Raw genomic sequence first — 24,018 nt, forward strand, 5'->3', positions numbered from 1 at the left:
TGAAAAATAACAGATGTTTGTTCTTATGTCAATCAAACATGACATAGAAGTACGTAAATTCAGATGCATTTTCCCGAATCCTAAAGTCTTAAAATATTCCGATATGAAATGTGTAAGCTAGTCATAATGTATGAGATATCTACTGATTTTTTACATATTACAGGTTTTTACATACTGTATATACCTACAGTACATAATGTATAAAGGGAAATCCTATCAAAATGAGAAGCTGAAGTTAACTGCATAGACTGTAGATTTACTGTATTCTGTGTGTGCTGTTCGATGTATAATGCGTGTAATTTAAAGTTTCTTTTTAAGTTACAGTATTCCACTAAATGCAGAGTGGAACATTCATTGTTTTTATTGGGAATTAAGGAACCCTGATGATTAGCACAGAGTCTGAGGGACAGCGTGAAGTCAGAAAGTTAAGCATACTGGAAGAGTGTGCTCTGATAGAGTATGCATGATAGATTTCTATGGAAGGAAGCGCTTAATAGCAGGAGATCTGAGAACTTATGCTGAGAGAATCTCATTAAGGAATCTCATTCAATGGTTTGCTCAATAACAAAAGCAATACACGTAACTGTGAAGGAATAAACAGCTGATTTAGAGAAACTGAAAGTTTAGTAAAACACTAACATTTGCAGTTAATCTTGGGTACAAATCTCTTGGTTTAGAGTTTATTCTGTTTTTTTTTTCTAAAAGGTTAAAGAGGTTTATTGATAAGGCTGGAAGGATGTCACTGCTCAAAGTGCTTTTTTAAACTCTGACGCAGAGTGGCTTCTGCAGAATGGTTCGTGCAGCGTGGCTGCCATGTTTGCATGCCAGCAACAGGCCCACTCCCCCTCCCGGCCACTCTGCAGGTCTGCCGCACTTCATTAAATATTGACGGGGAGTCCTTATTCCTGCTGTTCCTAAGACCCATAGAATGAATCATGCATTTTATTCAGAAAATAAAGGATGCTGGGGACATGGACATTTTAGCTAGAAAAAAGGCTTATCCCTAAATCAGGTCTCCTGTGACACAAGATATACATAGCTGCTTGAATTAATAAAATGCTCCTTTTTTCTTTTCAGATTTCCTCTAGTTCTAGTGCCCAGTGTTCTAAAAAGAGATTATTGCTCTGTCTGTAAATGGGTAGAACACACATTTTTTTAAACTTGTTTCTTCAGTTTATTAGTGTAGTTCAAGGCATTTTAATGCTCTGAAATCAACAGGCTTTGTGTTTGTGTTTTACAATTAAGGCCTAATCTGCATCTGTAATCAATCCAGTGTTGCATATAAGTTAAGATACCGTGCTTGCTGTTGCTTCGAAGAAGATGAAGTAGCAAGAGCTGGCAGTGCTGGCTGCTGTCCATGCTCTTTGGTTGGCAGCAGGCTGTTGTAATCATATGTACTGTAGTTGCTCTGCCATTGGTAGAGCTCCAATGGCCAGAGCAATATACACGTGCTAGGCAAACAGGCGCAATAAGGCTTGGCTTGATTAGATTTTGCACAGGTATAAAGCTACTTAAATTCATTGGGACTTCACCTTGGTACAGTATGTCCTTAAAACTTCAGAATCCAGCTCTGCCCCTTGAACCCGGATGATCCTGTTATTAATGACCCGGGCTACACGCAGCCTTTACCAGCCCTCTGCGTGGCGTGCTGTGAGATGTGCGTTCTAGAGCTAGCCATCACATCTCTCTGAGCCATCTCTCACATGACATTTGCCATCAGTCCACAAACAAGACACTGCTGAAACCCAGCAGAGGCCTGTGGGTCACAGCCATGAAGCACACCGAGGTCACCGGGATTGTATTTTCTGTGTACATTTTTTCTTGTTTTCTCTTATTTTCAAAATCGTTAAAAAAAACAAAAGTGCCTTGAGCGAACTCGGCTTTCCACTTGCTATCAGAGGGAATTTCACGGCCTATTTTAAGCTAAGATACACTGTGAACTTCAAAGGGCTTGGAGAGTGTCGGATTTGTACAATCCCAGAATTAAAACTGCATGAGGAAAGCAAAATTTCAAACCCCCCCAAAAAAATCAAACCAGCATGCGAAACAGACGTGAGTTTGAACAAGTCCGGTTTAGCTTTTAGTTAATGGATTACTGCTGGATAAGAGTTCTCCACCGTAAAATTGGTTAATCTACTGCTAAACTACAAAAATATATACAGTACTGCCACCCAAGTCTGCAGTGCAATCCAAGCTGTTATGCAAAGGCAAATATCTTTTGCTTTCACTGCTATAAAGAAGAAAAATGCTGTCTTACAATATTTTAAAGGGAAAGGAAACCTCGATCCTAATCTTTGTATGGCGGATGACCGCCATGACAAAAGACTTGGTCTCTTCTTGCACACTGCGCACGCATGAGGCTTCACGGCAGGATGAAAACACAGGCTCACAGTGAAGCGCTCTAGCTGTGTGCGGGTGGCAGGGGAGGAGGAAGGGAGGCATAAACGTGCAGCAAAAGGCGGTTTCCTGTGGGCGTGACGCGCTCGTCTCCCGTTTTCCGGCGCGCGGCCCTCCAGGAAGACAAGCTTCCTGGCTCAAGGACGGGTGAAGGCATGAGCTGCAGGGCTGGCCGCTGGATGGAAGCAGAAGAGCAGGGGAGGGAGGATAGAAAAAAAGATGGAATGTGCACCGCCTTGACAGAAGGGGGGGGCGCCCCACCCCTTGAAAGCTGATTGAAACCCATGTGCCGCCTCAGACTCTCTTCTTCTGAGTGCAATGCTGAGTCAAACAAAACCACTGCCTCATAATAACAAGGGAATGGGTTAAAAAAAAAATAACAAGAAAACGTAACATAGATATTTGCTACAAACATATCCTAATGTGGCCATATGACTACATATGTTTTGGCATTTTAATGATAAATAGCCTAGTAATGATCTGCAATGACAATAAATGCATCTGAAAGACAGCAAAACAGTTATTTATTATCAGCGCTGCTTTGGGATGAAGTTTCCTTTTTAATTGGGATTACGCTGCAGATGGCGTGAGCGAAGAAGACAGATCCACTGGCCAAGGTTTATAATAGGTGACAAGCAGCAAGGTCTTGGATTACAGCTACAAATTAACTGTATATACAAAACATTAGGAATGGGAAATTCATCCATCCAATTTCCAATCTAATTTAGCCAATGCAGGAATCGTGGCAAATGCTGGAGGACATTTTATAAATTGCAGGTTGCTGCTGTGCATGTTCATTTTTGCCATCAGAAAGATCCTGCACTTTAACAGGACATTTGATTCTGATAATATCTTCTCTCTCTCCCTGACCCAATGCCCCTCCACCTCCAGTCAGTTGCTACTTTTCATGTATCTTTTGTTGGGTCGCTAATAAAAAGGCAAGTAACTAGCTGATATGAAAGTGTTGTAGGCTGACCTAGCAATGTCTCTGCGTTCCACATCATTCGTTGCCCAGTGTTATGAAACATGTCAAAAAACATGCCAGGTGCAAGTTTGTCCTGAAAAGAAAAGGCAAGAATCGATTTTGATTCAGTATTTCCAAGCCTGTAGTATAAATTTTAGATTTCCAGCCACTGACATCTAAATCAACCTACGTTGAAAATGGTGTAAGGATGGTGTTTGTGTCTTCTCCATTTCATGCTTGGTGAATTGATGCAATTACATGATTTCTTGTGCAGTGTATCTCCATATGCTTTGCAAGGCTCTGGGCTTACAGTGGATCGCATGCATAATCAATAAACCTGCGACAAGCCCCAGTCACTGAGAACTCAGCTCTGTTAATTGACTGCCTCACAGCTCATGGACTCCACATGAGAAAAGAGCAGAGATCACAAGAAATTATCTAATGCAGGTCTTAAGAAAGACAGGCATGTTGCTGCTCAAAGCAAATAGCTGCTGCAGTTTCACCCCAGATTTGCTAAAGGTGCTGTCATATGGAGTCTCGGAAGTATTATACCAGCATACCTCATCCCTTTTCTTTATGGCTCAGAGGTAGAGTAACAAAACTCAAGGATGGCTTTCAAGTAAAGATGAGTGTAACTAAAAAAGAACAAGGATTCAGAGGCTAAAATTAAATGATTTGACAATCTGCAACAACCTGGGCTGAGAGTTGCCATTGTAGGCTGTGTTCAAGGCCAACAGTTACTAAGCACATGAGGCAGTGTGTTCAGAGACCAGTTAAAGAAAGCGCTGTGTGCATCTTGGGCAGACACACTGGGGACACTGCAGACTGTGCTCATGACAACCAGAACACAGGGAACAGGAAGGCCTTCGGTGCAGATTAGGGAAAACAGCAGGGGACCAGAAACAGGACTAGCGAACCATACCTTGGTGTGTTCTGTTGAAGGGAAGAAGGAATCAAGAGAAATCATTACCCCTTACCCCCTCCCCCTTTATTTTGGTCATTTCAGTAGTTAAGGACAACATTTTTTCTGTTTTGGAGCAGTGGGATTTCAGATGACAATGGAAAAGATTGCTCAACAGGGTCAGAGTTCATGATATAACCAACACATCTAACCACAGTAAATCTGTAAGGTGCCTCTATGCTACGGTTCACCCATTGTAGTTTGCTTGGTCACAGCGTCTCCTGGTTTATGCCCTTATTTGCCATGCCTCTCTACATTATATTTGACTTTTCCAATAATGCAGACCATGTGCTACACCGCTTTCCGCGTAGGGCAGTGGGGCGTGGGGCTCGGGCGGACAGGGCCTGAGGGATGGGGGTGCTGTAGCAGTAAATGGGCCCCTTCACAGAGTCAGAGGCAGCATGTGCGAGGGGATGTTTAAGAACCGTCCTGATCCGTGTCTGGCAACGAGAGCATCCGCAACACAATGCCACTCACAGCGGCCGATTGTCCGCGCTGCCCAGCGCCTCATTGTCAGGGCCCCCTCTGTTTGTTTTTGACCTCCCCCCTCTCCCCTTCCTCCCCAGCCTGAGTGCTGCACACACACACACACACTATTCGCACCCGACCGCCACACAAAGGCACAGATTTATTCACAGAAGGGGGGGAAACTGTGCACTGGCGAAAGCAGGCCAATCACATGGTCCTGGAATTTCTAACATGCAGATCAGATCATTGAACATTTTTCCACATCTTATATCGTTATCAAGAAATCACAAGGCATTTCACATGGTGTGTGAAGAAACTGGGAACCAATCTTAATTTCTTTAAAAATAATCTAACGCAGGCTAATAATTATTAGTAAATTAATTCTATAAATGCTTAATTAACATTATAATTTAAGAGTTCTAATAATCAACTGATTAATAAATCTGATTTCCATCAACAACAGGCTTGGCATATGGATCTATTATACTATATGTATTTTCTGAAATACCTGGAAATATAATGACACTCGAAAATGTTATAAGGCTGTGCTTGAAATGACAAGAACTCTAACGTACAAAATGTTTTCACATTTTATATAAAAAGGAAAACTTTAATATTATTTCTAAGGACTGGTGGTAGCACCATTTATGTTTCTTATCCATCCATCCATTTTCCAACCTTTATCCAATACAGGGTTGCTGGGAAGCCGGAGCTGGCTATCTCAGCAAGCAACAGGCACAAGGCACAAGACACCAGTCCATCGCAGGGCACACAGAGACACAAACACGCATGCGTGTCTGGAGCACCCAGTGGAAGCCCATGCAAACACAGGGAGAACATGCAAATTCCACGCAGATGGAGCCCCAGGTCCAGAATTAAATCCAGGGTCCCAGCACTGTGAAGCAGCAATTCTAACCACTGCACAATCATGCCACCCTAATGTTTCTTATGCATTGCAGTAATCTACTGTAGCACTCCCTAAAGTAGAGCTATAGGGATGCCCACGTTCCTGCCTCCTCCTGCATGTTAAGTCTGCTGCGCAGTGCTCCCAGGCGACAGTGACAGCAAAGATTCTCTCTCGGCTCTGTGTGCTTTTTTGTGCCTCTGTTCATTGTAGAGCTTTCTTCTTCTTCTGCGCTCTTAATGGCTGGCAATTCTTCCTAGCTCTATGCTACTGCTAGCGCTGTCACTGTGCATGCCTTGTTGTGTCAGTCATTCGCAGGGCGTATGCGTGTTCTTCCTAGATCACTGAATCAGGAGTTCAGCTCTCTCTCTCACTATATACAGTATATATCAGTTCTACAAAGATTTGCCCTCTCCAGGCTTCTGCCTGGAAGACACCCTTGTACTGTAAGTCTCTTGTTAAAGAAGAAAGGATTCAGGCAGAGCCTGACTGTAACTGCGCACGGGACTCTCACCCATGCTGCACTGCTGCAGCGGCGGTATTCATGCCGGTGGTTGGAACAGTTGCTGGATCAATTTGACAAGCACGGTCAAGCACAATCCGTATCACTGCATTATTTCAGCAATTTCAGATTCATTGATTAGTGGACAATTCTGGCAAAAACAGCAGGGCATGCTAGACATTTGCCCTTTGATCAATGGATGCCTATCACAGCAAAATATCCTAAAACAAATATGCAAAACAGACATACAGTATGTAGTTCCACGTAGGGTAGCTGCGTCAGCATGACACGCTACAAAAGAATGAGTAAAAGTTTATTCCATGCTGAAAGGAGAAGAAAAGAAACATAATGTTTCAGCTGTGGAGCCTTCTTTGGGTGTGACGCCGAAACATTGTTTTTTTTCTTCTCTTTTCAGCATGGAATAAACCTTCACTTGCTCCAAAGCAGACGTATGACATAAAAGTAGCCAAGCAAAATGTATATTTACCTTAAACCGAGCAGTAAGACAACCATATTCAGGTGTGACAAGTGTAGTTCTCCCTGCCCCTGCCGGGATTCGATCCCGGTCGCTTGTAGGCTGCAAGCATACTCAGCACCAATACCTAAGCAACAGATGACTCCACCACATTGAAAGACTGGTCCTCTTCTGTCTACAGCGTCTGTCTTGATTTCAGAGGTGAGCGATGTCACTTCTAGAACTTGCTTAGTGCAGAGAGCACTGTTAAATGTGCATAATCAGAAATATAGATAGCAGATAGTTATGAATATGTAACTATGCCGCTTGGGTTTGGTGACAGAAGGGGAAGCAAATTCTTGGTGCACCATAACAAGTGAAAGAAAAGGGAACAACCTTACTGGATGGCTGAAAACTTTGAAACCTGATTGGGTAGCACCCTAAGCAGCACCCAATCCACTTCCAATTGTGAAAACAAGTTAAAGGAAAGCTGAAACAGCTCGATTTTCTGGGTTCACTGCCATTACACATAACCACGGAGCCTTTTGTGATGAGCAAAATGTCTGTATCTCTTTCACAGCAGATGATTCACAAGTATTGCTTATTCCCAACAAATACATATATGCATCCAGTGCTGCTGCCTGTTATAACACTCACTTTGTTGCACCCTAGAGTGAAAACGCCAAATCTAGTGCTGACTAAAAATAGACCCTCGTCTTATCCTCCTCTGCCCCCTCCCCCCTCTCCAATTCCCGTCAGTAGTTCTGCGTCTAGAGCCTAGACAGCGGCTGCTGAAGAGCTGACAGACTTACAAAGGTTGGAAGAGGCTGCAGGGATCGAGCCACTAGTAGGGCTTCATACTTCCTGACTTCAGAACCACTTCTGCAAAAGCAGTTCACCCTCACTCCCAGACCTACCTTGCTTTCACCCTTTTATTCATTTTGCTCCTCAGCTTAATCATGACGGGTCCATGCAGGAGCAAGGCCATTCCGTAGCTGCAAACACAAAGCAAGCCTCTCCCACCCCCTCAAAAAAAGAAAGCACACCGAGTTGTTCCAGCACATCCAGCAGGCCAACTTCCAGAGGGCTTCTGTCAAGTGATTTTGATGTACTGCAATGTGTCAGGGGAGGAAGCAAGATCAGACATCAGCATCACAGCAAGGGAGTGAGTGTGACATAAAGGCATTAGGCTAACCAGAGGAATGATAAGCAGACATACATATTTATATACGCGGCACTGACATGCAGCTGAGCGTTGGCCCAGTTTGGAATTACATACTATTCAGCCCTCTACTCCCACTACAATCTTTACATTGACGTGACTGAATTGCAGGCACATTCAAGCACGCTTGTGCTATTGGCCTATCTGTTTCCTTTTCCCTCACACTTTTAAAATGAAAACTCTATAGCTTCTCATCCTAAAAGGAAAGGCGCAATGTAGCTCTGTAAGCAATTGTGTCCCAGAATATTATTTTGTTTGTTATTTCAGCAATAGTAGCTGGAACGTGCTAAATTAAAGTGATACAGGGTGGAAAATGATCTAATTACGGGTACAAAAAAATATAAAAGTCTCTTGATGCTCTCCTGAACTAGAAGCACTTCATATCAATCCTTCATATTGCAGGTTTAAGGCCCACACAGGGTATCACAGATCAGAACCTGGACAAGGAGAGGATATGAAGACTCCAGTTCTTCATCGCAGAACTGGGGTTAAAAATAAATCTCTCTCCTCCTTTGCCCCTAGGCTTTGAAGCCGTATGGGTTGTGACAGATGCCTGTTCGCTTAGGCTGCTGTGCAGGATAGGAATCTGAGCGTGCAGCTGAGCGGACAACAAAAGCTAACTGCGAGGGCCCGGTGGCCAGGGAACTGTTTCCCTGGCGACGGGACAAGGGGACCCAGGCCCCAGAGCAAGAGGGCCAAGAGAGGGCCAGACGGTGAAGGAGCATGGGGGACTGAGACAGCTTTTTCGGGGGGTTGGGATATTGAAAAACCAGTTCTGCTCCTGAGCCAACACTGTGAGCTCCTCAATTTCTGAGGCTGCGCAAGATGAACCATGCAGCATTTGCCAGGGACAGTGCAAGCACAGAAAAGAGAAACTAAGGAGTATATAACATTTATAATCATTTTGCAGAACAAGATAAAGTTTACAAGATGGAGTTTGAAAAAAATGGAGGAAATGCTTACTCCAGAAACAAGCTTTGAAACTATCATTTTGAGCCACAATATAAAACAATGTCCCTTATCTTTCAGCTTTTAAAAAGACTTTTAATATAACATTTCATTGGCTTCATATGGGAAAAGGATGACACACAATTTCTGTGTTCTTTGTCACTCACTGTTGTTTTAGCTACTAACAAAAGTGGATATTTTTCTTTTTTGCACCAGACCTGAAAACCTTTACAGGACCTTCAAAGCCTTGTTATTGTAGAGTTCTAGCTCTACAATTCAAAATTCATTCAGAGTTTAGGTTCTGGAACATTACAACAAGTTATCTGTTTTAGCTACAGATGCATTATTAAAGAAACAATGCTCTTGGAGGAGCAGTGATCTATGCTGATTCTATAAAGAGAGTACACCCCACAATAGTCTATCACACCCTCCCTTAGTTACCACTGTAAGGCTCCAAGACTCACATCAGGAATTTCAATACTTTGTTCAAGAAAGTCTGTATTAGGTACTGTATATACACAGTGTGTGTCAAAGAAGGACAGCTCCTAGCAGTTTTGTAGCTGCAGAGAGAGGGGAGGGTATTCCAGTGAGGCAGTCAGAGGACTTTCTGTTGCCACTGGCTGTTACAGCTGTCAAATTAGGGATATAGTCAGATGATGAATGATCCCATCAGGATACACTCCTGAGGATATACTCTGTGAAGGCTATTAGTTTAACCTGTAGCTATAAAAAGCGCTTTTCCGGCTGAATGGGGACAACATTTTTAATTCTTACTACACACAATAATAATGTAATTATCACGTTTCCTTCATCTGTGGCATGAATGTCTTCATCATGTCTTCCATGACATGATGAAGACATTCATCATGCTTACAGATGCTTCAGGTCCTGCATTCAAGATGGGTTTGTGGCTGTCCTTGTTTTGTGTTTGGTTTTGGATTGCATCAGTCTCATCTCTTGGTCAATGTTGCTCAATAAAATCTTGTCATGGGGCTCATATATGGTATTAATACTAGATATTGATAGGTGTTTCTGTGGCATTTAAATACAAAGTTATTTATGTCTTAATAAATTATCAGGTCATTTTCAATATATTCACTTCTGAGGGGCATGGGGAGGGATGAGAGTGACAAAGCACTGTTGTTGTTTTTCAGCCTGAACTGCACACATGCTATAGCCACATGCCTTAGGAGCACAGAACCTGGCTCTTTAACGTGCACCAAGCCAGGCACTGCAGCTTATGGTTAAGTTGAGTGGGGGGAGTGAATAAAAAGATTTCATGAGAAAAACAACACAAGAAAATAATGAAATAATAGAAGCAGGGATTTTTCTAGCTCAGCTAAAAAGCCTTTCGCAGCAGTCAGCACATTTCCTAATAGGACAAGAAAAAAAACCAACACAGTACCGACTTGGTCTTCTGTGAGCCTTTTTCTCCCCCCCCAACCTCGCCGTCTCTCCTTGCCCTGCTCTAGCCTCCTCAGTGCCATCCATCAGTGTCAGAGGGTGTCTGATGTAATGGCTTTTGACAGACAGTGCCTTCATGCACTGGGCAGGAGGTGAAAGGCAGGGAGAGAAGGGGGGGGTGGGGTGGGTAGAGGCTGCAGCAGTGGCATCTGGAATGCAGCAGAGTGGCCGGCGGCAGAGAGGTAGCTGGGGACAGCGCTTCAGACTGCAGCAGTTTTTTTTAAAGAAAAGGAATCTTCCATCGGTCTCTATTTAAAGAGACACTGTCCTGCCAGTAATCACATGGCAATCCTCAGTTAAACCCGAAGCAGAGGACGAAAGTTGAAACTGAGGGCAGGTGCATTTAAAAGTGAGACCAAGAGGCACTTTTTTTGTGTTGTGGTGGGAGTACAATACACAGCTACGCAGCTATGGTGTTGAAGCTGATACCCTGCCTTCTTTCAGGAACCAGCTGGATGAAATTCTTGGATCAGTTAACTAATGGCAAACAAATTAGCTAAACCTGTCAAATGGCCTCTTCTCATTTGTCACCATTCTTACATTCATGGTTATTTCTTTTATACTCTGCGGCCCATGCAATTCTCAGTCTTTCAAACGGAGACTAATACTTGACGTGCAATGAGCAACCAGATTTGGGAAAACTGCTAAAAAGACAAACACAGAAATTCTTCTCAGAGCATTATTATTCTAATTTTTCCACTCATTTTTGTTGCCTCTAGTGCAAGGGCCGAGTTGAAAAGAGAGACACACTTTTGCCAGTGTTCATCAGTGTTACAGTCACGTGTCGCAGAGGCATCAACACAGGCCCCAAGGCACAGAGGAGATGGTACATCTGTGACGCTGATTCATACTTTCTGTACTCTTAACCACATAAATTATTTAGCCTGCGTTTGCAATTTTCATGTTCCTATCTGGACAGACTAAACATTCATTTACTTATGTGATCTTCAGTCATCTTTCAGAGATCACACCCAAATACATGCAAATATACAACAAGGCATAATAATTCCTTATCTAGGTTTACCATCATATGATATTAATTATGATCATAACAATATTTGATTTAATTTAGCTAGACAGCACTTCTTATTCTGAAAAATCCCAGAGCACTTCCCATATCAGAGGGAACCTGAAGAGCAGCCCCTCCTGAGTGACACATAGCAGCCATTATGCACTAACAACCTCACTAAACTGCAGATCAAGTGGAAGAATGAGAAACTGCTTCACCAATTGAACCAAGATGAGAGTACAGAGAGGCAATGAAGGAATCCAGCCAGGACACAACGGGGTTTTAACACCTATATTCTTAAGAACAGTAGCATGGGATTTATAATTATCAAGCAGGATGCCAGTTTATTGTTTTAACGTGTTTCAGTTTATCGGAATCTGAAGAATGGCTATTTCTACAACACGGTGTCCCCCATCACTGTTCTGGGGCAGTGGTTTAGAAACTGTACTCATAGGCATGAGTGCCACTTACTAGTTCACCAACACCACTTATAGCAGCAGTCTGGTTTTCCTTTGGGGTCTCCAATACCAGTACTGGTGAGATCCAAGCAGAGGATGGTAGAGTATGTCATGAAACCTGTAAGCTTTTAGCATCAAAACGTGGTCCTGCTGCCCATGTTGAGACCTGTACCACTGCATTTGATAAGTTATTTGTCAAATTTGTATTTTGAGGTCATAAGACAGGGAACCCATACCACTTCGTGTTTCAGCAAAGATATCTTATTTTGGTTTTGTGCATCTCCTGCATTACTCTCGGTATCTGTGACAGTTAGACTGCTTTACCCCACGCTTGCTTACTAGTTTTGTTTGAGCTGAATTTTAAAGGAAAACCAAGAGAAGGGTCAGAGCGTTATCGGTGCTGCATGTGTTTAAGTGCAAAATGGTTAAGTAAACGGATCTCAGATCTTTGTGCATTGCTAGCTGTCCAATTACCACTAATTTATACTGAAAAATAATCTTTCTAAAAAATACAACAAGCTGTTCAGATTTAATAATTGAGAACCATACAGAAAACAGCAATAAAACAATAAAAAGGCAGGATGTTTCAAACTAGGGTCTCTAAGCAGAACTGCTCTTCTCTTCAGCAGATAATCAGCACAATGGAAACTCAGGTGTCCAACGGTCCGACCGCCAACAGTATCCCCAATGGCCCTGTCATCAGCACTAATGGTTCCACGGACGACAGCAAAACCAACCTGATCGTCAACTACCTGCCCCAGAACATGACCCAGGAGGAGTTCAAGAGCCTGTTTGGCAGCATCGGAGAGATTGAGTCCTGCAAACTGGTCAGAGATAAAATCACAGGTAACCCCATGATAACCAATTACCCTGCATTATTCCAAAACACCCTCCAAAAAACTGGGCACACTTTAGTCCTTGATGGTCCTTACCCCCCCCAAAATATATTATTGTTTATTGTTAATCATATGTGGAAGCTGGTACTCACTGATGTGTTAAGTGAGAATTAAGTGAACTAACAGAAGTTCAATTCCTGCTATCAGCAATATTCAGTATCGCTGATTGTACTTTTCCACATCCTATGCCTTCCAACAGTCAAGGTCTGACACCAGCCCAAACACAGAGGTGTTTATTTAAGTTGAATCCTCATAAATTGCATAAAAGATAAAACAACACACAGTTATCTACTTTTTTCCAAATTAGTAAATACCAAAATCATTCAATATTAACAGAATCTTACAACCCCTGGTCTCGCCTACTGGCATTACAAATCAATAATTTCCTGAATGATGCTCATGGCTAAATGTATCTCTATGCCAATCAGCTTCGATACATAGGAACAAACAGGTGTGTTAGTTACACATGGACTATAACACACCAATCTTGTTTTTACACTGACTGGATACAGAGCAAAATCTCCAGAATATCTTGGTAACACAATGTTATTAACTAAATAATTTTCTGTTTTGATCAAGCTGGATGAAACAGCTAGGACAGAAACACAACCGTATTCCTTCATGCAGGGCCTGATGCAGACAGTCATGCAAAAAGCTGATGATTATACCATTTGGCACTGTGGGAAAAGCAAACCATTTTGGTGGACGACAGGATTTGCGTTTTCATGTGGCAGGTCTCTGTGGGTCAATAAATTAGTCCAACCAACTGATCATACCCTTCACCTTTCATCTGATGTTGCAGGTCAGAGTTTAGGCTATGGATTTGTAAACTATGTCGACCCAAACGACGCCGACAAGGCCATCAACACGCTAAATGGACTCAAACTGCAAACCAAAACAATCAAGGTAGGGAACCCAATCTTTCCATCAACATTCAAATACTCCAGAATGACCGAGGCACACAAACCTTCCTGCAGCCCACATGCTAGAGAAGGGTGCACTGGGAGAGAGAGGTGGCCTATAAAAAAAGGCAACGTTCTTTATTGCTTCAGGGTGGCCCAAATGACAAAGGCAGGTTGATCTCTGTCGTGGGGTTCGACTTTGGGACATTTTGCTAGCCAACCATGACCAGGATTTCCCAATTGGCAATGCTCAATTCAGCTCAGTGTCAGTGGGGGTAGGACGTGGGATTAGTCAGCCGGTTGTACTCTTGGGATACCAGCAGAGAGCAATCCCTGTGATTTCCCGGGAACCCACCAGTTTACTGTGACATCACAGGGATGCATCGCTCATATAGCTTGAGATGAACCTGTGAACCACGAAAGGCTTGATGAGACACTGAGTCCAAAGAGCCTTCCTCTTTCTCCCTGTGCATGTCGACAGAGGGTGTCACAGGGAGCCAAGGCAAAAAGGCCCAATCGGAGATTCCACACTGGGTGGGAACAGAATAAAAAGAAAGAAGAAACACTAGAGGAAACTAGAGACACCAAAAACCAAAGATGGGGAGAGATATGAGAAAAAAAGAAGTACAGCTCTCCAAAAAGGAGAGACAGAAACTGAGAGAGAACAAGACAGAGAAAAAGAGTCACAATGAATGGGCCCAGATGGAGGGATCCAAGGGGAAGAGAGAGAGAGACAGGATGGTAGACAGATTGAGAGAAAGTAAAAATGTGTGCAGAGGAGGTATGGATGAAGACAGAAACAAGTGGAAAAGGAGACGAAAGAGGGAAGGGAGCAGACAGCAGCCCAAAGGGAAGACAGGAAAGAAAAGAGAGAGAGAGAAAGGGACAGTTTGAAGAGGGCAAACCAGAAACAAAGAGCTTCAACAAGAGTGTGTGCGATGAAGAGAGGGAGCGAGAACGTGAGAAGACAGAGAGAGGAGGAGGAGGAGGAGGTCGGGAGGCAGAGAGTGCCAGTGCGCCAGGGCCTATTGTGATGGAAATGTAATTAAGGCAGCCTGACTCGGAGAGGGTGAGGGGGTCAGTCTAGGCTAGACCCCATCTGCAACACATCCCGCCTAATTAGGGGCTCCTTTGTTCCGTTGTCAGGACTTTGGGGGCTGGCAGGGCAGGAGGGGAGTGAAGGGCTGAGACTAGTGTAGCGCTTCCCTCCCCCGGGGTAAAAAGACTGAGAGAAAGAAAGGGAGAGCTGGGGGTGGAGCGGATCAGACAGGACGATTAAACACAGCCCCTCTTCCGCGTAGCATCTGAAACTCACACCTCCAGACCACAACAGCGCAGCCAGAGGAATGGAAAAGTTTAAAGAAAAAAAACAAAAAAGGAGCCCAGAATGCCAATTATAGGATTAGCGGCCATATGGTCTCTTTGGAATCACAGGAGGCCATCTGTACTGTGGGAGGGAGAGAGGGGACAAGGTTAATAAGCTGGTTCTTCTATGTCTCCCCCCTCCCTCTTCTGAAACAAAAAAAATCACCTTTACCCCCTCTTCCCCCACCACTATATAGCTTCTGCTACACTCCCCCTCTCTCACTGCAAAAACGCTAATTTCAATAATAATAACAACCCAGCTGCTGTTTTAATAACCACATCCCCCCTTCATCACCTGGGACAGCTTGCGGAGCTCCCCTCATCCACTCCTGAGATGAAATTAAAAAGCTTGCATTTCGCAGGACCCCAAGACGCGATCTTCTTCACCACTGTATTTATGTCAACACTACCTACTCATCTCCATTGTAATGTATAATAATTAGCTACTGTACTTTGCTGCTTTTTCACCCACAAATATGTGTGGCTCAATCTGTCGAGCAATCAGAGCACTAAGAACACTCATTTTAAAGCGAGCGAGGTTAATGAATTTCAAGGGTTTGATGGAGTTAGTTAGCCAAAGGAACTCCGAACATAAGAGCAAACCCTGCGTCTTGGCAGGGTCCTGCAGGCTCACACCAACTGCAGTCAAGGCCGGGGCACTGGCTGGCACTGTGGAGCTCAGGGCACGCTAACAGGTGACCAGTTCTTACAGGTGGGCATGCTGGAGGGGTCCAAGTGCCAAGTTGTGTCTTGAGTGGATACGGAAGCTGCTGCCAGAGAAATCATCGGTTGCAACCGCGGGGGTCCCCTGACCACAGGAGTGACCAAATGCAGATGGGATTGGACAGGCTTGAGATTGCCCTCAACTGAACCCCAATGGTTTGCAGGAAACCCGGCAGTCTGCAGTGACTAGTGAGAATGGCATTCCTCCTGCATTGGGAGACAATGCTGCTGTGGGCACTGTCACTCACAGTGGGCAGGGCAGCACTACAGTGGGCCCCATAGCTCTCGCAGTGGTCAGCAGAGTGTTTCCCTGGGCGCTATGTAACACAGTATGGCTGGATAGCGCTGCCGTGGGCACTGTCACTCACAGTGGGCAAGATAGCACTAAAGTGGGCCCTCGCAGTGGGCAGGATAGGGCTGCTGTAGACTTCGTGTCACTCGCGGTGGGCAGATGGCTGTGACACGGGCATGGTTCGCAGGCAAGCGCATGCAGCCCTGATGGCCTTCCGTGCTGACAGGAGGGTGGAAGAAACGCCACTTGCAAACATACCACAAAGCGCTCTGGAACAGAATACGACTTGACATGTTAATAACAATTAGGGTCACCACAGCAGAGAGAAGCACTGGCACCTAGTAACACAGCTTAGCTATTTAGAAAAAAAAGCTTATTGACTCAATTTTTAAGTGCAATAAACATAGCGTTCGCTAAACCTGACTGGTCACAAGTTCACTGAGCCCTCATGTACCCCAGAAAGCTATACTAGAATTGAGCTTCTGGCCAATTAACAAAGTTCAGACGTGGTTCTGATGGGGGGGGGGAGGAGGGACACACAACATGCATGTCTTGAGCTCTATAGACATCAGCCTGGAAAAGCTCATCTCTTTTCCATAGAGCAACTAATTACACCTGCAGAGAGTGAGTGTTGGCCTGAACCTGTTTTGCTCTGGGAGGTGGTAGGGAGGTTGCCTACTGAGCTGTTGCCTGGTTGCGATGATGATGCTGCAGATGAGTATGGGCAGCGTCTGTTTATCCCTTTTACCTGGCTGCCTAAGATCCCCCCTGGGGAGTAAATTTAGGGAAGGAGGCAGGGTGAAGGGGAGGGTGCTCGATTCTATCTCTGCGGCTGATGCATCTGCTGCTTTGCTCCACCTTGGAGGCTGATCCATGTTCATTCGAGAGGCGCCGAGCCTCTCCCCTCAGGCCGAGGAACAGAGGCGCGATAGCAAGAGAGAGGGGGAGATGGAGCTCATTAATTTGGGTTCTAATGAAGGGAAAGCTGCAGAACCGACAGGTCCCCCGTGAAAACACCTGTAGCTCTCAACACGGTTTGAGCGCTGTTTTTTTTCTACCGAAAGGAGATGATTTATTAATGCAGCTCACTGGCTATGAAGCAGGGCGAATGCTAGGCCTGCGAAACAACTGAACAGCAAACAGAATTTGCCTGCCTTTGATTAATGACCTTGAGCTGTATCCCTGTGGAGTGCAGGCCAGGCTACATCTAAACACCAATCGCTGGGTTTTCAATCTACACATGTGCAAAGCTTGGAATAGGATCCTTTCTTACAAAAGAAGTAGGGAGCCCTAGACACCGTTTATCATTCAATGGATAACGAGATCTGTGCCGTTAAGGCAGGCTTCAAACATCACATGGTCTGAATTTTATGTTGCACTCTTAGGGAACACAAAAAGAGAAAAAGTGTAAGCAATCGTGTTTCAAATTCAGTTAAATGAAGAATCAGTATAGAACTAAAATTAAGCCAGAATATCTTTGAAGGAGAAAAGGCTGCTACCAAAAATGCAGTCGAGTCCAGTCCCAATTTTGGGATGGGGACACTGTACCGTTTCCTTTGACTTCCAAGAGAGATACTAGAGATTGTACAAACCCAAGTAAAGAAGGCTGAGTAGAGGGTCTGATAATACAGCATCTTGTCATGTTTTTCATTTGTGCTCATAACAGGTGACATTGCTTGTGTATTTCTGAGCATCAAAATGTGACTGCAGAGGTGAGATGCTGTGAAAAATCAAACCTGAAAACAAAGAAACATACTGGTGCTGTTGGTGTTTTTCTTGAAAAGCCTCATGACCCATTCCTTGTTTTTGTGTTCTTTTGTGTTCTCTGAAGTCAGTTTTTCAGCAGGGTGTGAGATAAGGGGGTGTGAGGTAGGGAGGTTGGGTGGATGGGGGGTGCGAGTTTATCAGTAACCTTGAAATGCAGTGCACGCTGACAGATGCGTAGGCCGGTGTGTTGCCGTGGCGACGGCAGGGATGGGAGAGGCTCTAGGGACTGAGGTGTTTTTGTGCGGCGAGCAACAGTCGCCCCAGTGCATTGTGGGACAGAGCCAGCAGTCGAGCGATGCAGAGGCCCCTGCATGCGAGTGTGTGTGTCTGTGTGTGGAAGCGCATCGTTAATGGAAAATCACAAGGAAGCCAGCGTGAAGACTGAAAGGGGAAAGGATAGGAAATTAGGAAATGTACCATCTGGAGAGATTAGGAATACAGAAAAGGCGTGGCAGAGACTGCATCAGGGACAGTAGACAACATACATCATAGCTTCTGGGCGTTTCTACTTGTAGGCCGCCTTTCAATCCTATTCTCTTCTTTTTCACAATGAGCAACTCTACCAAGAGATCACAGAACAAACCAAAAATATTTCTCTATGTTCCACTCAGAACTGGACAACACGAGGAATCTCTCCCCCATTCCAGCCACAGGAAACAGAATTGCCAGAAATTTATTTACTTTTTTAGATGTGTATATACTGAGTTATACAGCAGGAGTACACATACATATAGTACATATATGTGGCAGGTGCACTCAAACCCAATCTCTTCCAGTTACACCAGGCCCCACATGTAAAAAGCTCACTTCAAGCCTGTCAATAAGAAAATGCTGTATATATGCAATGAGGATGCAGCCTAAGGATTTTGCACCCCTAGTTTGAAAAAAAAAAAGATTATTGATCAAAATTCAATACACAACAAGTATTTACACAGTGCCCACTGGTAGGGACCACCCTTTTCAAACATTACAGGGATGAAATGAAAGGAAAAAGGAAAAAGGTGCTATCAATCCAATTGTGTGAGCACTCAGAGATCCTTTTATCAGGATCACCAGGGGATGCTCCAATCCTGGAAGACAGCTAATGGAAAAGCAGGGGAAGGGAGCAAAATAAAAAAGGGAAAGAAAGTAAGAGTGAGTGACAGGAGGAAAAATAGGGACTATAAACAGGGTTAGAGATAAAGTGGGAAAGACAACAAGAGCAGGAAGGAGAAGGAAAGAGAGCAACTTCAGAAGAGTAAGTTACAGAAAAGGGAAAGAGAGCAGGAGAAAGAAGAGAATAAGGTAGTAATGGGGAGATGCAGGAAGAAAAGCATCCTTTCACAGTAGCCACAATGGAGAAAACTACATCCATGCAGCGCCCACCCACCTCCCCCACACACACAGCCGCCTGTGTCCACACCTTGTGCCATACTGCTGCATCAGATGGCTTATCTGTGCGTGGCTGACATCAGGTGCTTTCCTTAATGGTATGTTGTGTCAGCCAGACTTTCAGATGTAGGAACATCAAGTGGCATCTCTTTTCATCTGAAGATAAGCACTCAGTCACCACAAATCCTCCGCCGTACAGCGGAATGCCTATTGTTCGGCTGCCTTTCATCCTCAGCAACAGATGTAACATGTCTTTAGAGCTCGGCTTCCATTTTTTTTTTAATTTAGCAAAAGCCATCAGTGAAAAACAGACATCACAGCATGAAGCTGGAGCTCTGCTCCAAGACAGCTCTGTTGAAATTTTCTGCCTTTTTTACATTCAAATCAGCTATCTGTCCCTTGCTGGGATAGCCATAAACGAGAACAGACCTAATCATTCTGTGGGATGATTAAAAAACTCTGTTTCACGTCTTCCATCAACATACCCAATGGCCTTTGTAACAGAGATGAACTAAATTAATGCCGCCACATTAACCTGCTATTACTGTAATGAGTCCCTACATAAGACAGGCATCTCAAGACAACACTGGCTTGACAATGTTGCGAGGACACTGGCAATCCTGTACTTTAAATTGTTCTGTCTTGCGGCCTTGTGCTTCATTACAGTGTGAAAAATCACACCCTCCATACAGAATGCCATGACATAAGATTTAATGCAAGCCAACCCCCTCCCTGTCCTGCAGGTGTCCTATGCTCGGCCCAGCTCAGCCTCCATCCGTGATGCCAACCTCTATGTCAGCGGGCTTCCCAAGACCATGAGCCAGAAAGAGATGGAGCAGCTGTTTTCTCAGTACGGCCGGATCATTACCTCGCGCATCCTGGTGGACCAGGTGACAGGTACAGCCTTGACTCACTCCTGCAGCTACGCGTGACAGGACTCATGCACCTAGCCACTTACAGAAGAGACACCATCTGACTCTGAAACCTAGACAGTGTAAAACAGGTACAAACTGGCAGAGGACCAGGTCTTTCAGCATGGACATGGTAATCACTAGCTAGGGAGTGGCACTGTGTGTTCTCAGAGCCTTCAAGCGGGCAGGGGCAGGGAGAGCCACACCTGTCACATACGTACACACTTCCTGCCCCACTTGTTGCCCTGTGTGTGCATGCACCTACTGTATCAATGTGGAGGCAAAATGTGGAAAAAATTCCCCAGAAAGATACATTGAAAGGCATTAAGAACACAACAGATAAGCATAGGAAACAATGGCATTTGTTGCATTTATTGATGCCTCTAAATATAGTCACTACTGAAAGACCAGGGACTTTTTGCAGGGATGTCCATACAATCTAAAAGACTTTTTGTTTTGGGCAAAATTCCTTTGGGTTTCTATTAGGTCCGAAAGTGCTAAAATGGTGTCCCTTTGAGCAGGTTGACCTAAACCCCAAGTCCATCCCCTCAGTCCATTATCTCTACTATCTGTCTAAGAGGAGTTAGCATTTTCAGAAGAACACACATTTAGAGCTCGAGCCTTTACACGCTCAGGAAAATCTGCAATATATTAATTATCCCAGACTGAGCGATGAGTTTGAACTGAGCATGTTCCATCATGTTCCCTATGGAGATACTGACCCATCAACAATGAAATTCTTCAGCTTCCAATCACTGATTAAGCATTTTTACATTTCGGAAGAGAGACCGGCACAGAAATCACCCCCACCTTTTCGGGAATTTCAGTTTTGATTGCAAAAGGAGGTTCGGCCCGCGGCATTACTCCACACCAGGTCCTAACATTTCTGTTTGCCCCGGAGCAGGCATATCACGAGGAGTGGGATTCATCCGGTTCGACAAGCGCAATGAGGCTGAGGAGGCCATCAAGGGGCTGAATGGGCAGAAGCCACTGGGTGCCGCCGAGCCCATCACTGTCAAGTTTGCCAACAACCCCAGCCAGAAGACCGGCCAGGCCCTGCTCACACAGCTGTACCAAACCGCCGCCCGCCGCTACACCGGGCCCCTGCACCACCAGACGCAGAGATTCAGGTATTGCCTCACTGAGAAGGGCGAAGAGGGCGGGGTGGCGTTGTTGCATCGGATTTTGCCTGGGTACTCAACAGTCCAGTCCCATCCAAAGTACAAGAGTGTCGCACTCAGCCCTTTAAAATTCTTTCAGTACCTTGCTGCCCCCCTACGAAATGCAATTCGCAAGCTGCAAGTCCAAGAGCCCCGTAAAAAAGGACTGACCGATCTCCAGTTCCCTATTATTCTGCACGCTTCTTTGTTTCAAATGCCTTCCGGCAGACCAACATTTTTAGTTTTTGTCTCAAAAAAGGCACTTGCCATCAAAGACACAGGGTGACCACAGTGATAAGAATGTGGTCTGTTTCTGATGCTTTTCAATTGCAGGGTTGTGGTTTTGGCAACCCTGACCGACAGAGCAGCGGGTAATACAGTATTACAAGATGCTGCTGCTGTGTGCAAAAAAAACACTCTCATGGGGCTAACATGGAAAAAATGTATTGTGCTCATATACGCACTACTGTATGTGCTTTACGAACAGGGTTTCATCAAGGCAAATCCTTCAACTTAAAAAACCTTCAAAGAAAAGCTGCAAAACTGGGTTAGTACTTTTATCCTGGTAGCTCAGTTGCAAACAATGTGATCATGAAGCTTTTTCTAACATAATAGAGATAGTGAGTGTACATACTTGTACATTACTTTTTATAATAAGAAAGCTCTCAAACTGTTTTTATATACAGTATGTATAGATATACATCATGCTCCACGCATACTGAGATGACAGAGGATGAAGAGGTCTTGACAGGACACCCATCCCTATCAAAACCCTTGATTAAAATCTGTTACTTAGAGACAAGCACCTTTCAAGTTGAGCCCTGAGAAACAAAGCTGAATTTTGTTTGAATTAAACTGAAATTGCAAATAACCAACGCTACCTGATTTGCAAAATGAAACTGTTCAACAACTTCCGCACATTTAATTTTTTAAACCCACTCGACACCACATTTACCTTCAATTGAGCAATTAGCCTACAGATTATTCCTGACCTGGCTCGTTGTACAATTGGAGCTGAATTTGCCTTAAGAGGTAAGCAGTGATGAAGAGATTCACTAGGAGCACCTCCCTATCTGTGAGCCAATTTTTACACATTGTTTTGCTTGAAATGTGCTATTTGATCTGCAGCTGTTTTTTTTTCTTTAGAACAAACTGTGTTTAAGCGATATTACATTCCTTAGCATATGAATGCTGATCACATGAGTGGCACAAGCACTCTAACTATCAATAGCTCAATTAGCTCTGCAGCTGCAGAAGACCAATTACTTGCCATTAGTTGACGGATGCTAAAATAAAACGCGAGGCTCAGGGTTGAAATTGAAAGCGATTTAGATTTACTCTGGGGGAATCAGACAACGCCCAGGGCTGATCCAGCACTGTGTGAAGTGCATGTTACAGGGGGCTCGTGATTTTATGTTCTAAAATGCACACAATGGAAGTGTTATGCGGCTTTCTTCTCCTAAGAAGAATGAAAAAAGAATGAAAAGAAGTAATGAAAAGTGACTACACTTAAAGTAGCATGTATGGGCAACAGAAGAAAAGATTTACTTCATAAAGAATGTGTATGGAAAATACTTTTACTACATTTCACCTAGCAAGGAAGCAGAAAGGTTTTATTTAGGAGGCATTTGAAAAAAAGAAATTGTGCAACCCAACCCTCCACTTCGACAGTGTATAAAAATCAAGCTGCTTTATGGCCTTCTCCTGCTCTGAAGGTTTTGCCACTTGTCTGGTTTGAATTGCTCACAGTCCATTAGCCTGCTCCTTCACTCGTACGAGGAGCCGCCCAGGGAAGGAAAGTGCGCTGTGCTGATTCCTTGCGCTGCGACAAGCCGAGCGCGAGCGCTGGCGTGCACAAGTGTCCGAGCGGTCTCTCTCTAACTCTCCTCTCTTGCTTGGCCTGTCATGGGTGACAACAGTGAAAACAACCAAGAATCTTTTTGTTTTTTTCTCTTCCCTTTTCCTTTAAACTGCACTGTCCCTTCTTCACCCCTATGGCATGAGGCAAAAAAAACATACATGGGAGAGGCACAGCTAGAGACGCAACACAAACGTGTCTAGCTCTACGGAGCATGACTGCCCACCAAGACGTTTTGAAGGAAGGGACCTGCATTTCAGATTGCAGGATCATTAAGGTCTTTATGGCCACAATCCAGGTGTTTTTTCTTGGTCATGACACTTTATTAACCCAGATTAATCTCTCTCCTGTAAGATGTTAAACTAAGCCGAGCTAAGAGTGAAAAGATAAACCCTTAACCTCGCACGACTTCTGGCCTTAGAGTCCTTGACTGTTCGGGCAACTTTCCAGATGCTACTGTTAAACACTCCAGCTGATCCTGTTCGAGCGGAGCAGGACTGGTAACAAAAACTCAATTCTACATTGAAACCTAAAATTAACATAGTGCAGCAATGATCCTGCCTCCTCTTCACGGCCAAGCCTGCACTGCCTCAGCCAAGAGCATCAACGCCAAATCTGTGCCAAAGTGCTTAGTCAGCGGATTGTGACGTGTAACAGGGTTTGTCTGAAACTATTTGTGAAAACCCTCTCATTTCCAACATGTCCAACAGAAGGACCAATGATCTAAAGCAGACTAATGAAAACTCATTTTCTCAATTCACTTTCCCTGTCCTTGATTCAATGTAATCTGAAGCACCAAAGCAGTACAGACATGCACAAACATACCAAGCATTATTGTCCTTTGAAAAAGAATTTAAGTGAAGCAAGTAGGGATACAAAGGGGACATTTTTTTTTTTGCTAGTGTGCCCTTGAGCAGGCAGTACCAATTGGCCATCCCACGCTGACTCAGACGAAAGCAGGGCTGTGAACAGGAGCCAACATAAACATAGTCGTCAGATAAAGTCTCTCCCTCCCCCCACCC

The 24,018-nt window shown here is 44.3% G+C and overlaps 1 protein-coding gene and 1 long non-coding RNA gene across 9 annotated transcripts in view; one reads left to right on the plus strand and one right to left on the minus strand.

The window, feature by feature from the left end:
- The window catches only part of LOC138241853 (uncharacterized), a 58,602-nt gene extending 50,973 nt beyond the window's left edge, over positions 1 to 7,629 (minus strand). Inside the window, exon 1 of the long non-coding RNA XR_011191118.1 lies at positions 7,568 to 7,629. This is a non-coding gene — a long non-coding RNA (uncharacterized lncRNA). The remainder of the gene's footprint in view (positions 1 to 7,567) is intronic.
- elavl3 (ELAV like neuron-specific RNA binding protein 3) overlaps positions 1 to 24,018 on the plus strand; it is a 45,585-nt gene that overhangs the window by 9,454 nt on the left and 12,113 nt on the right. For 4 of the 8 annotated variants that reach the window (XM_015349144.2, XM_015349142.2, XM_015349146.2 and 1 more), the window contains exons 2-5: positions 12,378 to 12,597; positions 13,450 to 13,553; positions 19,811 to 19,964; positions 20,880 to 21,108. In XM_015349144.2, coding sequence (XP_015204630.1) covers positions 12,378 to 12,597; positions 13,450 to 13,553; positions 19,811 to 19,964; positions 20,880 to 21,108 — 707 coding nt within the window. The remainder of the gene's footprint in view (positions 1 to 12,377; positions 12,598 to 13,449; positions 13,554 to 19,810; positions 19,965 to 20,879; positions 21,109 to 24,018) is intronic. The other 4 variants (XM_015349145.2, XM_006631485.3, XM_006631487.3 and 1 more) reach the window with 2 other exon arrangements.

The sequence above is a fragment of the Lepisosteus oculatus genome, chromosome 11 (genome assembly GCF_040954835.1).
Source record: "Lepisosteus oculatus isolate fLepOcu1 chromosome 11, fLepOcu1.hap2, whole genome shotgun sequence".
NCBI classification, from domain to species: Eukaryota; Metazoa; Chordata; class Actinopteri; order Semionotiformes; family Lepisosteidae; genus Lepisosteus; species Lepisosteus oculatus.